This window comes from Pezoporus occidentalis, unplaced genomic scaffold, assembly GCF_034315485.1.
Source record: "Pezoporus occidentalis ecotype Australia unplaced genomic scaffold, CSIRO_AGI_Poc_V1 ctg298, whole genome shotgun sequence".
Taxonomy (NCBI): Eukaryota; Metazoa; Chordata; class Aves; order Psittaciformes; family Psittacidae; genus Pezoporus; species Pezoporus occidentalis.
In genome coordinates, this window is record NW_026914918.1 from 42582 (window position 1) to 59020 (window position 16439).

At 39.7% G+C, this 16439-nt stretch overlaps 1 protein-coding gene across 2 annotated transcripts in view; it reads right to left on the minus strand.

Annotated features, from left to right (window-relative positions):
• The window catches only part of USP37 (ubiquitin specific peptidase 37), a 36685-nt gene that overhangs the window by 10190 nt on the left and 10056 nt on the right, over positions 1 to 16439 (minus strand). For both annotated transcript variants that reach the window (XR_009966280.1, XM_062626774.1), the window contains exons 9-19: positions 15550 to 15711; positions 14954 to 15085; positions 14169 to 14292; positions 13693 to 13898; positions 12353 to 12470; positions 11046 to 11125; positions 9523 to 9687; positions 8052 to 8117; positions 6779 to 6929; positions 2841 to 3093; positions 259 to 425 (exon numbers count right to left, since the gene is read on the minus strand). Coding sequence is in view for 1 of the 2 variants with exons in the window: in XM_062626774.1 (XP_062482758.1) it covers positions 259 to 425; positions 2841 to 3093; positions 6779 to 6929; positions 8052 to 8117; positions 9523 to 9687; positions 11046 to 11125; positions 12353 to 12470; positions 13693 to 13898; positions 14169 to 14292; positions 14954 to 15085; positions 15550 to 15711 (1624 nt within the window). In the remaining variant the exon portion in view is untranslated. The remainder of the gene's footprint in view (positions 1 to 258; positions 426 to 2840; positions 3094 to 6778; positions 6930 to 8051; positions 8118 to 9522; positions 9688 to 11045; positions 11126 to 12352; positions 12471 to 13692; positions 13899 to 14168; positions 14293 to 14953; positions 15086 to 15549; positions 15712 to 16439) is intronic.

A 16439-nucleotide genomic window follows, 5' to 3' on the forward strand; every position in this document is an offset into this window, starting at 1 on the left:
GAAAGCTTTGAGAAATCTGCAGGTCTGTGATGTGATACGTGGTTTCCAAAGCACACATAAAATGTGCCCAGATATATTCAGTGCCATCACTCTACTGACACTGGAGCTAGAAGAAACCCAAACCTTTTTTCATCTGGTTTTCTCAAGTGAAGCAGCCAAACCCCTCTGCAGTTACTGCCCGAACACCAGCTTTTGCTTCAGCCATCGGGTTTCCAGTGATGGGCAAGGTAAGTCAAGGAAGTAAACTTTATTTCTTACTTGCTCTTGAAGGCTTTGAGCCAGTGCCTGCTGAAGCTCTTGTTCTTCCCTCTCTCTCTCCATGTCGTACTGCTGCAGCCAGTCAACCTCCCCCTGGGAGCCTTCCGGAGTTTTGTTTTCCTTATTCTCATCAAAATCTTTAGTTATCTCAGTGAAATTGGCAGGACCTGGGGAATGAGAAAGTACAGATATGTTTTCCTGGGTCTTCTGTTACCAGCTAAATCCTCTTTAAATCACCACAACCCTTGCAGCACAGTGACATCTATTGACAGCGAGAGTTCACCAGCCATGAACAAAAGCACACAAGTCAAACAGAAAAAGCTCCAAAGCACAGTCTTGCACTTATTCCAACAGGTGTAAAATGAATCATTTCCTTAATCCCTAAACCTGTTTCTCTTCTCAGCCTTTTGTTCAGGAACAGCAACTTCAACTAAAGCAAGATGTCACAAGGCACTAGGTTTCTGTAGCCATGAAGCCGACACTTGAATTTCTCTAGAAAGAACTGTGGATTATAAAAATTTGCATTGCATATTATACCTCAGAATGCTACAGACGAAGCCACAATTAAAGGCAAATCATATGTAAGACAGAGGGAAGCACAGATCTTAAGCACTATTTAGATTTTTTAACTTTTTGCTTCAGGTAAGAGCTTTAATCTTGTGAACACCATCTACAGCATTAAAAGCGCAAGAACATTATAACTTTTCAGTTCACCTTTAAAGTGAATGCTGTGGCAGAAGTATCTTACAAAACTTCTAGCATGAACATTCATTCGACCATTGCATCTATCTCCTGCAGTTGCAAGACACCTCCCATCTGCTCGCAGATGAGAAAGTGAGGACCTGCTCCCACAGTTTTATCACACAGCAACATGTGAAGCTTTCATAGTTTTGCCCTATGCAGACTTCAACATCTGCTCGTTAGTTATTAGCTAGGATTGTACAAGGCAGTCTCAGCATCTGTGAGCTCTTAAATACAAGACCACCAGAGCCAGAACTATAATCTGCAAGTCTAATCTTCTTAAGATGAAAAACAAAACTGAATTTATTACATGACCTTTGAACACTTCCAGCATAAGAAGAGACAACTCACAAAACTGTTATTTGAGGATCATGTAGCAAAAAAAAACATCCACTGCCATATCTAAATTAGCTTTTTTTGAAAGCCCCACAAATTATTCAGTCTTTACAAAAAAAATACTATTACCGGCAGTAACAAAAAATGGACGAGGTTAAATCTGGCATGTTTAGAATCATCTTGCGTGTTACAGCAAAGGATCTCTTGCAATTACGTTTCCTTTAAATAGAACAGGAATGTGAACCCAGGGCATGTTACATCCAGCTGCCATAACTGGTAACTCAGCATACACACACAGCTCATCTGAATGCCAAACAGAATGCTTTGAAGCAGTGCTTTGGTCAGACACAGTCAAATATAAAAAGCTCAACGTAATGTTCAGTGTTTACTTCATTCTTAAACAGAAAATACAGAAACTTTTATTAAAGACATACTTGTCACAAAGTGACACAATATTGTGTCACATGCTGTCACAATAGAGTCTTCAAATAATTACATTAAACGCTCCAAAAAAAACCTGGAGATACATTTATGTGACCATGTTCACAACTCTTTTCACACAGCCGTAAGGAACATTAGTGTACATTAAGGAGGGCACAAATGAGGCTGACCACAGACTTAGTTTTCTTTACACACTGCCTTCTGACATGAAAGCTGTCCATTGAAACAAGTGTGATTTTTGAGAACAGAGTAGTGCTTGTTGTTATTAACAACTAACCTCCTGGCTCTTGGAGGAGAGCATACTGTTGGCCTGTTTTTCCAAGCTAGTGGAATTTAAGATCTGTCTGAAAGCATGTAGCACACAGCAAATGATAAACATTTAAATTTCCTTCCACCAACTATAGGAAGACAATTTCCCTACACTGAGATCAAACAGGCTTCTTCTTGTACTTAACTGTGTTTCTAGGTCAAAGGCCATAATTCACATGCCAAGCCTCTTACGCTCAAGGGTCTCCTCTCACATTAAAAAGTATTAGAAGAAATTACAGAGATAAACATAATTTATCTCTGTATAAATGTAATTTAGTAACTAGTGACAAAACAATTGCATTTACGAAAGCATTCTAGCCTTATGCACGCCAGACAACAATCGTGCACACCAGCAATGTAAACACTGCTACTGTGCTGCCCGGGCTGCAACTGCTACAGAAATGAAAATGTTTCCTGATTATGGAAGATTAAGTTCCAGACACTGCCAAATCTTAGTAAATGAAATTGTCTGGTACAGAAACCAAATGGAAATTTGTTAATCAGGAGAGAGAAGAAAAAAACCCAAAGGGAATTAACTCTGAAGATCAGCATACCTTTATCAGAGAGGCAACAGACATTCAAAAAAAATACATTTCCACAGTTCAATGAATTCAACAGTAACAAAACTAAGGAAGCCAGGCAGCTTCAGCAGTGCACTTACAGCCAGATTCTGCTGCCATGCGTTACTAACCTGATGCTATCAGTAATCCGCTTTAGCTCACTATAGTCCAACTAAGGTAGGTAGTTCGCCTTACCTGAGTCTAATGTTGCTTTTGGTTTCTCCATCTCCATAGATTCCAGGCTTTCCGGCAACTCCTGAATTTCATCGTCTCCAAAACCAGTGTCGGGGCTGCTTGTAGGCTTATCTTCATCATGGCTCAGAGACAGAGAAGCTTCCCTTTTGCTAATCTCTAAGACAGCTGCTAGCAGCTCATCTTCGCTCATCCCATCAAAACCAGCATTACCCAGCTCAGGTTTATCACCCTCCATTTTACTTCTTTTTGAACCCTAGAGATGAACAGAGTTATGATTAAGTGCTTGAATAAACAGGTATATAGCATCAATTTTAGTTTTATTTTATTAACCCCAGGGAGTGGGAGCTTGGCTCTGTCAACATTAAACAGAGTTATATGAGACTCAACGCAGAGACAACCTTTGCAACTACGCTCACTTCAAGGAATATTTAAATATAAACTATAACCAAGTTTTTACAGGCCCTGTGGATTAGCATACAAAAGATAACCCTTCCCTTCTTTTCCTTCAACACATGCGTTCTACCTTTAGGTTCTGATGAAACCTCAAGCCTCTGGCAAATCAGTGATGAGGCACAAGTAGTGAAATTGCAAGTTTGTTAACAAAGGCTGAAGCAGCAACATGAGAGTAATGGAACTTGAACACAGGGATGGAACAACAGGAACTGAAACAAGGCTGGTATGAAGAGCAATTAAAATCAGGTTTGGTGCTGTAGACTTGCCATATAAAATCTTGGGGGCAGGACTCTGCAAGTCAAATGAGAAAACAGTTAACCAGGGAAAGGAGTGTGTGGGGGGGAATTATTCTTTCCTTGGGAGAACAGAATGACTTTAAATTGCAAGAAGGAAAAACCACTTTTGTCTTAATCTGAATCTTTCCTTTTTTCAGTTATCTTCCTAAACTTGACGCTCATTAACTCCTACATCATACCGATTTGCAACTAATATAAAAATGATTGAAATTACTATATTAACTATTAATCAGGAGGTTAACTTCCATTTTCATAATGACACTACTTAGCATATGCTTAGATTTTTTCCCCTTCTATTATGTTAAAAATGGGCAAAAATAGTTTCTATGAGAATGTATTTGTCCAGGTCTTGTTCCAAACTGCACACAGATGGATCTCAAAACTTTGATAAAATGAACAAAAATACATTTTTATTGCTGCTTTTTACTTTAATACAGCAAAATTTTGCTGAACAAGACTAACTTCATATAACAAACATTTTGTATTAAAACTGGCTTATCAAGCAAGATCAGCAAAGGAACTGGCAAACTAAATTGCTTGTTCTAGACATCCTGACCTCCAAAAATTAGAAGTGACAAATTTAAACCTCTCTCCTAACATCTATTCAGGCACTGAATAAGGAAAGCAGAGTACCTGCTTTTTAAGCTTTCTGATTTCTCTCTCTACACCTGCAGGGTACTAATGTCAAAACTGGTTTAGCTTTTCAGCAAACACTAGTTCTGGGCACTTTGCCAACCACCACCACTATTTCAGTGGATGGACTTTAAAGACTTGGCAGCATCTGTGCATTATATAAATACAACTTTTTAATTAGAAATTATTTGCATAGATTTTAAGTAGCTCAGGCACCAAGACAGGCTGCTTTAAATAAGTATTTTTTAAAAGTACTTCAAATACTACTTCACCTGCAGAGGCAGAAATCACAGTTCTGCCCACTTCAGGTGGATGACTGCTATTTGCCGCTACAACCCAATATTGCATACACCCACTGTTCCAGCTCCTATCCCACATAGCAGCACTGTTTTGCAAGCACTGCCCTGCAGGGGATATACAGCCCTACAAAGTGACTGCCAAGCCTCTAATGCAACCCCATCCACAGCTGCTATGAGAAGCACACCAATGGAAATAGTGCAGCAGTAGTAATGCCACTTTCAAGGACCAGGACCAGGACCTGGTCTTCCCAGGACAACACTGAGAAGCACAGAGGATATGGTTAATGGTAACAGGTGGCTCATCAGGCTTGTGGTTGAGGAGTGGCCAATGTGCATGGCCACAATGAATGAAATCACTTGTGTGGAATTATCACCACCACTGCCTTTTTCCCACAGCAGGCTGGAAAGCCTATAATTAATTTGCTGTTCAAATTAATGTTTTATTCCCACAATTTCTGCACTCACAGTGATAGAGACTACCTACACTTCCTCACAAAAAAACTCGAGGAAGAATCACTTGGGATAGCTTGGACTTCAAAGACAAGCTAGTTTCCTTCCCCACCCACAGGCAGGTACAGATGTGCCATGCAGGAGAGCAGTTGCCTACACTGCTCCTGAGACCTTCAACAACACAGGTTTTCTGCTTTCTCCAAAAGCAGCCCATTCCATCTCTACACATTCTGAGTATCACGAAGTTTGCCTTCATATCTAATCTAAAAATTACTCTCTACAATTTAGGCTATTACTTCTTGTTCTATCCATCACAAGCATGGAAAACAGCCCAAGTATTTATACCTATTTCTTTCCCTTCCTTGAAAACACAAGTCTTGTTTAGGTTTCTCTTTAAACTGAAGACCCAAGTTCACCTGCCTGCTCTTTCTCCCAAAATCTTTCTCTCCTTTGGCCCTTCTCTGATTCATCTATAACTCTTTTCAGCCTGGAGCCCAAACCTGGATACAGAGCACCAGCTATAGCTCAATGCTGAGGAAACAAGGAGGGTTACTTCACACAACCTGCAGGCTACGCTTCTGTCTATACGCTTCCGTTTTCAACCAGCCTGACCTTGTGACCGACCATCACCTTTCATGCATTTTCTGAGGGCTCACTGCTTTCCCAGCTGTTGCCATCTGGCCAATTAGCCCTGCAAAGATTAGCACCTTTAGCCTGTTTCTCCTGAACCGCCCCTCTATTTTTATGCCATTTCTCAGATTTGTCAAGATCATTTTGAACAGTAGTTCTGAGCTTCAACATACTGGCAGCCCTTCCCAGCTCTGGGTCTTTTGAAAATGTAATACTCATTATCTATTTTATCATTTATTAAATACTGAGTAGACCAGGATCCTCCCCTGCTTTGATCTTCCCATCAGAAAGCTTTGATATTCTCCTCTTGTTACCTACTGCTATTCAGCCAGCTTTACACTTGTTCTTTAATGCTACAATCAAGATCACAAGTCTCTGCTTCATTAAAATAACCCCATTAACATTGTCAAAAACTTTAGAGAAGCAGAGATGCAGGACACTTGTCCTAAGCACTAGGCCTGCAACACTTAATAGAAGAAAGTGGTATTGCAAGATAATCCTCTAAGCTTCTTGCTTTCCCTTCTGGGTCATCATTCCTTTCCCACACAACTCATCTACCTGCTAATGTACTGCCCTGATAGAGGCAAAAAATATCTTGGCAACATTAATACTAGTCACAATGAAGAGCTTAAAGGCAATCTGAAGTTAAATGTGCCGTCACACCAATGAACTTGGTCTCTACACGCTTCTCCACGTCTGCCCCCAAAGGCTGATAGCTTCAGTTTCTAAAAGCATTTGAAAAGCCATACTTGAAACAGGACAGAGATTGGATGTCTGAGAAGTTCTCTCAATTGAGTATTTTGCTCAGCCCAACTTGATCTAATTTGATCAAGGGCTTTACTGCATTTACATCCCATTATATTTCAGCCTGGGACATTATTACTGAAAGTTACCCAAAGGACTGACAAAACTGCTAAGCAGCTGGTATACCAACTTGAAAACTGAAGTGCAGTTGCAATGCAATTACCTCCGTTCCCAGTGGGAACCTAAATCAACAGTACAGAGAGGTCAATTAGCAAAGCACTCCCTTCCAGCATCTCACAGTGCTAATTAGGTGAAAAAAAAAACAACCCTTATCTTGTATCAATTTTACTCATAGTCTGCGCTAAGAAAAGCACAGCCCAGACATGAGCACATGCAGGACCTGTGTATATGAAAGTGTGCTTTTTCCCCTTACCTTTTCAGGCTCTTCTTGTAGTTGTTGCTGATCCTTGCTCTGTACATTACATAACCTTTGGCTGTGGGCAACAGAGCGTTTCAATGGCTCATCATCGCTGTCAGAGTCTACAGAGTGTGCTGAGGAGCTCTTTGACTTGAAAGTGTATTTTCTGTAAGTTAAAAACATGGCTATAAAACTTCAAAGCACTGTAGCATTGTACAAATCTGTTTTGAAGTAACTGTTAAAGAAGTGTTACACCCAACTTTCACACCGTGGGGCAGTACAATTTTGGGAACAAACTGCACCAACTGACAATGACAATTTGTTAACACAGTGGGCAGGGTTTTCAGGAAAGGTCTCTTTTACTAGAGTAACTGAGATACCAGCTTCAAGCCTGCAACAGCAACTTGCAACGTTAAAAGTTACCAAGTGTGTGGCTTTTGCTTCTAAGGCCAAAGATTCTGCACTTTATAACCTCATAATCCCTCACAGTACTCATCTGAGTCAAGTCCACAGTAACACATAGAACTCTGCACAAACCATCTGACTTCTGAAGTTTACTAAGCTGGACACAGCTACTTCCCACATCATTGCTAGGATATAAAAAGTGCAAATCTGCACAAGTTTTTCAGTTTTCCTGAACAGAAGACAAGGTTGTTGGGGGAAGTCACCATTTCTGCTCAATTAGGAAATCTGGTCTTTAAGTATTTTGACTATGCAAAACTATGCAGTGTGATATCACATTTTGCACTGTATCAAAATTTGGCCTTTCAAAACAGCTTATAAAAGCAACATCCTCTCATCTGTGCACATAAACTTAAGGAACTAACCATCTGTTCCCAAAACACACACTGGAGCTCCATAGAGCCAGAACAGAGAAAGGAGCTGGCCTGCAGAATTAGAAACTACTTTGCTTCTTACGTATGTGACTTGCAACTAAAATGCAAGCTAATTTAAGAGATCTGGCACCTGTACCAACTAAATCCAGTTCTCATTCTGATGCTCAGCCTTCTGACAAAAGTTATCTTTGCTGACTTACAAGTCCCCAGAGGTGACCATTTCAACTAGGCAAACTGTACCATGGATATTAATTTCAGCTAGCACGTAACACCAATAAAAAAAAAAATGGGAAAAAAGACAGTATCTGAAACATTTTACTAAAATAGAAAAAAGTAGAAAGAAAACAAATAGGAAAAGGGTAAAGACTAAAGAAGAATTAGAAAATGTTAAAACGCCTTAAAAATTATCCCACGAAACACCAAGTCGCAGGCATTTCATACCTATAACTCACCTACAAGACGTGGAAGTGCTTACAGTACAGGAATTCACCATTTGGGAGGCTTTCAATGGACGGGAACTATTAAAAAAAACAAAGTATTTATTGCAGCAGTCACTGTCTTAAAAAAAATAAGTATTTACTTGTCTGCTATGCATGCAAATCCATGACCAAAGAAACAAGTAGAGCAGCATTATGTACTTGCTAATTGCTTAGATTTAGAGTAATAACTCCATCATGCTATAAATATACAATAGTTGTTCAAAACCATATATAATCCTTTAAACTTGATCCAGTTCTTAGTGATGCACCCTTAGGGACAAGCTCACAAATTAAAGGCTTTGGGCTCCCATGTCAAGACAACTCATTCCTTTATTTTTTATTCCCACCAACACTTGAGTTCCTGCTCCCAAACCACAGTCTGCTACTGCTATCTGGATCAGCCAGTTTTCAGGCATGTCCCACATCTCCGTTTCTCCTCCCTTACCTAGATTCTTCTGGACAAACTTCCTGCTCCTTTTAATCCTTTCATGGGCTCCTCAAGGTCCATCACTATCACTACACACCTATACACCAGTTGGCTGCCAATGCAGAAATCTTTTCTAATCTTCCCCCTCAAAACAGGGCTGCTGCTCTCCACCCTTTCACACTCCAGTCAATCAGAATGGTTTCAATGACTACAAAAAGCCAGTGGAAAGCAATTCCAAACAAGTTTTCAAGTTTTTCTGCTCTGGTTTGCTAAAGCTGCTTGTTGGGTTTAAGATTTCTATTGTTAAAGCAAACTTGTGAAACATCCATGTAAGTCTCAAACACCACTGAAAGTTCAGCACAAGAACACACGCCACACTGCTGACTGAACACATTGCTCCAGCCACTGTGGTTATGTCACTAGGCAAGGACAAGAGACCCAAGGGCTTCTTGTTCCTTATTCTGTCACATACTTTCTATGTGACAACTGGCACATTTAATCTCTCTGTCATACGACAAGCAGCCGCACAGAAATAACTGTCACAGGGAAAAGGAGAGAGTATTTTCAGCATGTGAAGTGCTCAGACACTACAGTGGCATAGGAAAGACAAAAGAATGATAGCACAGGAGGTGCAAGTGGAAATCAGCAGAGAAAGGTAGGATGTTATAGGTCCTAAGCAGTTTACTGTGTTGTGAAGGGAAAAATAATCTAATTATTTTGGACCAAGAGGCATACATTTTAGAAATTACTAACAGAAGCTCTCTTCAAAAGGAAAGTTATTTTCAAGGACAGTAAAGAACATTATCATACCAAATATTCCCTAGATAATACCCCACCAGCTCTTCCTACTGCTTCTGTTATGCTCCCTTTCCACGCATGATGCACCATTCCAAACTAGCAGCATACATCTGAAGCTGCATAATTTTACAAGTTTCCTTGCCCAGCCATTTTCTGGAGATCTGACAACTGCCTGCGTTGGGGCAGGTGCGGTTAACAGGCCATAGATCAACCACTTACATTGCAGAATGAACACTCCATCCCAGTGTCAGCGGCAGCCTAGTGTTTTCCGTACAGTGTGAAAGCAGGGTCAAGTATCTTGGAATAACCACCTGCTGCCCGACTTTATGATTGAGGGACAATGCTACATTGAAGCTGTATCGTTTCAGATGAAGAATCAGGACTCTGGAAGAGATACAGAACAAATGTTAATCTCAAGATAGAAGACAGAAATCCCATTCAAAAACCAAGTAGCCCTGTTTACAAAACACATTCATCTGAGTCTAAAACAGATCGTTACTTTGGGGTGGTAGGGAAGCACTACCCATCTCTTGTGTGGCAAGAGACAGGTGATTACTATCCTGTGGATCACTCAACTTTGTGCAACGTGCAGAGTGCAGACTGCCGACTGAAAAGGCTTTCTGCTTTGGTCTGCATCACCTTGCTCTTCAGGCAAGCACAAACAAGGAGCTTTTGACAAACTCCTTATTTCTGCTATGCAGTGAGAGGTAAGAAACAATAAAAATATTACAATTATAGGACAGAATGCTGGTATATTACTCCCAGATATTTAAGACTGAGATGGAGAGATCACATAGCTACCCAAAATTGATGAGGAACTACGCCTCATCAATAGTGTAAGATGTGTACTCAGTTTACCCATCATGACACTTTCACTTTAAGAGATTTTTATCACAACAGCATAAAGAGCCTCAAAAGGCCTCCTTACACTGAACTCTTTCCCTTATGCCACACATGGCATAACACATGTAATGTACTGTCTATATAGTTCATTTAGCTGTACCATCACTTCTGTTGTGCTAATATTCAAAAAAATTTGACAAGGGTTTTGCAGTGCTTTCATAAATACACTATTTAAGCAAAACTCATGCTAACTACTGAGTTACTGGGTTCAGTATGCATACATGTGGGACACAGGCCAGATAAAGTTATCCAAAAGACTTTCAATGCTTTACATCCCACGAGAACATGATCCCTACCTCCATGTGCTTCCACCCTAAATAATGAGCTAAACCCAACCATAAAGTCAGAGACCACTGAGCATGCCATTAGCCCTCTAAGTGTTTGCTTCTTCCTTAAAGTGCTATCCTTGCTGAGAGAAAACAGGTATCAGCATGGTAAGAATTAACTGATCAAAGCAAAACTTTCTATATACCTTCTGGCACTAAATGCCTCCAACTCAGTCCTGCCCACCAGATCAGCTGAGCACAAAATATTTAACTTCCAGGATGTATTTATTGTTCCTGCTTCCCTCACACCCCAGAAACCTCAAGAAAAGAGAAAGGGGAAAACTCAGTCCTTGTGTAGTGATAGGCAGGAAGAAAGAAGCGTTAAAGAGGGTGCCTGGGAGCTTCTTCAGAGGTAAACTGAAGAACAGCATGAAGACTACTGTCTGCATGTGCATCTTTCTCACATGCTGACCACTGTACATGCTGTCCTACACGTTTTCCCAGCTTTATTCTTCAGAGCACTTTTGTTAACATGTGCTTCCAGGAACGAGAGGAACAGATACCAACATTTACCTGGGAAGCCTGTTGAACTTGTGTGTGACAACAGCAGACTTTCCATTGCACTTCTCACAGGAATACTCAATCTCCTCTGCCTTTTTAAGAGAATAGAAAAATGACTAGCAGAACAAAAGGCACATCAAACGGATCTCGGCAGAAAGCACATCACTTTTGGCTATCATGGAAACTCTTCAAAACAGCAGTCACACTCAAAATTAAAATTGCCTTCAATGTGACCTAACAAGAGGTCATCTGATAAGAGGACAGGGGGCAGAGCGTAGATGCTGACAACATCCACTAACATAAGTGGAATTTTTCCTTTAAGTCTATTGCAAGCTAGTGAATCAGCCACAGTTGAGACAAATTAGCTTCCAAAGAGAGGGGACAGTTCTGTAAGGTTTACAGTTTTCTCTCCCATATACAGGGGTATTTTTTTTTGTCACAATAACCTTTGGTGATAGGTAATTTGACATGAAGTTTTCTCTCCCTTGTTCAAAACCTCAACTTTGTTCCTGAAAAGATATTCTCATCTAAACTTGTCACGGATGTGCTGCACACTTTTGAACAGGCAGCATAATGGGAAGCATCACTGTGTTGAAATTACATGACTTAGCCATCAGACATTTCTACAGCCATTTTCTTTAAGTGGGGCCAAATGACCACTATAATTAACTTTTTTTTTTAAAAAATCATAAGACCTCCACAAGCTTTTAGGTGAATAAGCACATCTATTATTCTGCTAAAAACACTATCTGTAAATGGAGGAAAACCACAGGTCTGCCTCAAGTTATGCCAAAACACATCACTAATTCACAGATGTAAGGCTCATTTTTAGCTTTCAGAAACCTCACCTTGAAGCTCTACTTACAAGATGAGCATCCATGTACTACAGCTATTTTTTTAATAATTGTATCTGCATGACCTTTTTCTTCCACGCTAATTTAAGCCAGTACATAAGCTGTTGAAGCACCCTCACCCAGGAGAGGAAGCAGCAATTCCTCTCAGCAAGTATCTCAGCCTGACAGCCTCCCTTCTCTCCTTTGTATTCATTTATGCCTCAACTCTTCCATCACAAAATGGGGAAGTTTACCTATTTCATAGCATATTGTAAGGATCAGTTAATGTCTGTACAGCATTTTACAATACAACCTACTGTGTATTGTCAATGTACAAACCTCAAAAAAGTGCAAAGCTGATTATTTTACATGCCTGAAATTACTGTCACAGAAACTAATAATCAGCTATACAATAAAAATTTCCATGTGGTACATAACCTACACATACTTCACACTGAATAAAACAACCCCTCCAAAACTATGTACCCGAAAAAAGAGGTCAAGGGAGTCCTGGATTGACCGGGAAGGAAGCAATTTCTTTCTTCGAGGAAGGTCAATGGAGAGGTCATTAAACTGTTCACGTTTAGTGACTGTTTCACCGCACCTAGAAAAGAAACATGTTTATTGTAAGCCTAATGGAAAATATATTTGAAATTAATGGCAACTTACATTTTTAGGCTAAATTAACTTGATCAATCTATTTTTACTTAAAATTAAACTGCTTGCTTATGACAAAGTTGAATTTTGTGATTTCACTTTGATGCTTTAGAAGTTGAAAGAAACATTTGTTTAAGGGTGAGAACAAAAAAAACCACAGACTGCTTTGGAGAGGCAAGTGATTAGGTATACAGGAAATCAAAGTGGCTGCTACGCAGCTGAACACATCTTCATTCAGCATTCTTAAGAGAAGTGAGCCTAGCCCAGAAGGGGAAGCCTAGAAATACTTTCAAACTGTTTTTAGAAAGAAAATAGTAGAGTCCATCCTTAAAAACAAAAAACCACAAACCAAACAATAAAACAACAGCAAACTCCACCCCCCCCAACCCCCCTCCCCCCCCCCAAAAAACAACCAAACAAAAAACCCACAGAAAACCCCTCAAGTTTCTCATGGTATGTTTTGGAAGAAAAAAAAAACCAACCAACCAAAAAACAACCCTATAATAATATGTCTTAACTAATTACAATTATTAGCTGCAAACAATTTACTTATAATTAATTTAGGGAAGTAATGCAGTACACACAAAGTAATATCCCCAGACATCTGTGTTCATGAAAACTCTGTGGCATGCAAGCATCCCGAATGGCAATCTGCTGCAAAGGTCATACACAACAAATGCCCAGACACAGAATCACAGAATCAGCTAGGTCAGAAAAGAGTTGATTCTACTGGCTCACATAGTGGTCTACATCTTTTTCTGCAATAACCTACAGAGATAGAAGAAAATACCACTGCCTGGAAGCCCTTGGAAAGAACAAATTAAAACCATGGCTTCCCGTCATTTAAGAGATAACATTACTTGGCTAAAACCCCCTTTCCTCTCTATTCTCATATAACCAGTACACAAAAAACAAAGCACAGAGGCTTTCCACTGGATATGTAATGAAGAACCAGATAGTATGAGACTGTTCAAAGAAGGTCTGTAGCATCAGACAGCATGGTGTGAGGTTTACAGCATTCTTAGACCATAGAATATTTTCTAAATATCTATCTTTGGAAATGAAATAGTTCTTAGTTCTAGTTCTAACCTGCCGATGAAGTCACGTAAGACAGGGACACTTAAGCATCATTTAAGGCAAGTATGACAAAAGCTCTCAAGCATACTTACATTTTGCAAATGATAGAATGTTGAACCTCAAACTCTAAGTTACTGATAACTGGACATGTATAAACTTTGGTGGCTGAGAGGTCATCAGAAGCCCGTCCTGGTGAGTTCTCCTCATTAGGGACTGGCTCGCTCTTCCAAGTTTTGTTTAACTTTTCCATGTCTTCCTTCAGCTGATCCAGGCACTGGCTCAAGAACTCATGTGCATCCTAGAAACAGGGTAAACTCATCGAGTAATTCTGCACAACTCCATTCAGTATCTTTCTCTCAACACACACACAGACTGGGGAAATTATATTCAAGCTCATCACATTCAGCGATACTAAGGCAGTTCTGCTCTAAAACACAGGAGGCAGTTGTTGTCATTCAGTCCAAAGCTCAAGTCACTGTCAAATAGAGCTGAAGCCTGACAGGCATTCAATGCAGTCCAAACACTGAACAGATTACACGTAACTGTTTCTAGTCAACATGGTACTTACGTTTTGCATGTACCCAGAAAATCTCTCTGCAGTAGCTGAAATGGCACTTTTCACCTTCTTGAGCAGCTCCTTCTTAACCTCAGGGCTGCAGACATCCTTCTTAGCAAGCAGATGGGCAAAACGTCTGCAGAAGTCAATGCAATGAAACATTGATTGGCTTTCCAGGACTTCAGAGAAACAAAATAAAACTCACAATACCTCATTTTAAGCATCTCTAAAAGCTTTTGTCCTGTGGTAAGTGGCTCTGTATGAGAATTTATCATATACAATTAACCTTTTCCATTTCAAGTATTTTGAAATCTCATTTGAGACTGTCACTGGAATTGGACTCTAACAAAAAAAAAAAAATTACAACCTTTTAAGGCAGAGAAGAGCTTTATAAAGTTCTATAAACTTATTTCTGCTATAGTTTTTACAACAAGGGGGAAACAAAACCCCAAAACACAGTGCCTTTTGAAAACATTTGTACTGATAGGAGACAAGAAATCACATGGCACCAAAATAACCAACACAAAATCGTTAAATTCAACTTGCGTGATCAGACTAGTTTCTATTTTTTTCACTTTGCCACCAGAAATATAGAAGATATAAAAGACTGCCTGTAACTCAGCACTGCAATTTTCAAGAGCCTACTTCTTATTTCTAAATTAAAACTCCAAAACACAGACAGCTCTAGGATTTATTATCTACACATGAAAATTACCCTCTACAAAGGTGCTTCAGTATTACAAAATTAATTTCTTAGTAATGAAAGAAAAAATCCTTCCCAGAAAAGTGAATTTTACCTGATAAGAGCATTCAGCGGAATTTTTTTCCATGGGATACCCTGCTTGAGCAAATCATTAGCAAAAGACTGAATTGAAAACAAGGACTGTAGAATGGCATTCATATAGCAGGTGTTTCCCAAGTTTGAGAAGCTGAAAAAGAAAAAAGACTGAACATGGTACCTACGTCAATGTACAAACATGCCAATGTTAAACACAACACTGTCAGTAAGTATGACATCCACCCCAGCGTTTCTCATTGGAGCCGTCCTCCTGCCCTTCAGACTAAACTGAAAACTCATGGGAGGTGGCATTTAGCAGGAAGGAACCCATGAGTTTCAGCAATCAAAATTTAAAAAACAGTGTATCTATATATACAAGACAGAGAAATTAATCATGGAAGTGTAGGAGAGGAGCATGAATTAACTGAAATTATTGTATCTCTTAAATTCTCAGGAAGTGAATTTAAGAACACCTATTCTCCAAGCTAGGAAAAGTATTCCCTGTCTCAGTGACCATTAATTTCTTTTTTTTTTTTCCTATTAAATAATTCCAACAAGAATGCAGAAGTTCTGATGATCAAAGTGTGCAGGTTAAATAAAGAAAATTAGAGTTACCCTTGTAATTGCTGTTGAGGATGGGTGGAAAGGGGCACTCGGGGTTTGTTCCACCCTGTGTAATCTTGATTAGATCTCATTTTTTTAACAGAAAGAGGGGCAGGCTGAGAGAGAAATCCTAGGCTTCTTTTGGCTGAAGGGGTCTGGCCGGATACACTAGACCTAAAAACATAAAAAGGATAACAAGTGTAAGCTTCCTTAAATAGCTATAGTCCATGACACTGGAATTATATCACTATAGAAAACAAGGATTGGTAAGGCCACACAAGGTAACTGGCATGAATCATAATGCAAAAGAGGTGTGAGAAAGAGGAAACTTTTCTGAGCACCTTAATACTTTTTTTGGTTAAATTTTCTTACATCCACAGGTGTGCATGCAGCATAACCAAGTCTTTTATCACAGAACCGCAGAATGGTTTGGGTTGGAAAAGACTTAAAGATCATCTAGTTCCAAACTCCCTGCCATGGGCAGGGACACCTTCCACTAGACCAGGTGGCTCAAAGCCTCATCCAAACCGGCCTTCAAGATAACCTTTGTCTTTAAGATAACAGTTAAGATTTCTCCACACTGTATGATGAGACAAAGAATGATCATGCAGCATGAGATCACCTCTCCTAAGATATAATTAAAATTCACATCTGGGCCAGAGTCTTATTTTTCAGCCTCTTGCAACCTAGTCGCTCAGTCCCTTGTGTGTAAAGCATGGACAACGCTGCTTTTCTTCCTTGATCTTGTATCTCATCTATCTAGGTAAGAGACCAACAGTTTGATTGCAGTGCCTAATACAGAAGAATTCCAACCTCAGCAGGATTCAGTATCATATACAATACTGAATATTATATAGTTTCATGCCATTTAGCTACTTGGAAAAATGAAGCAAAGATTCAGT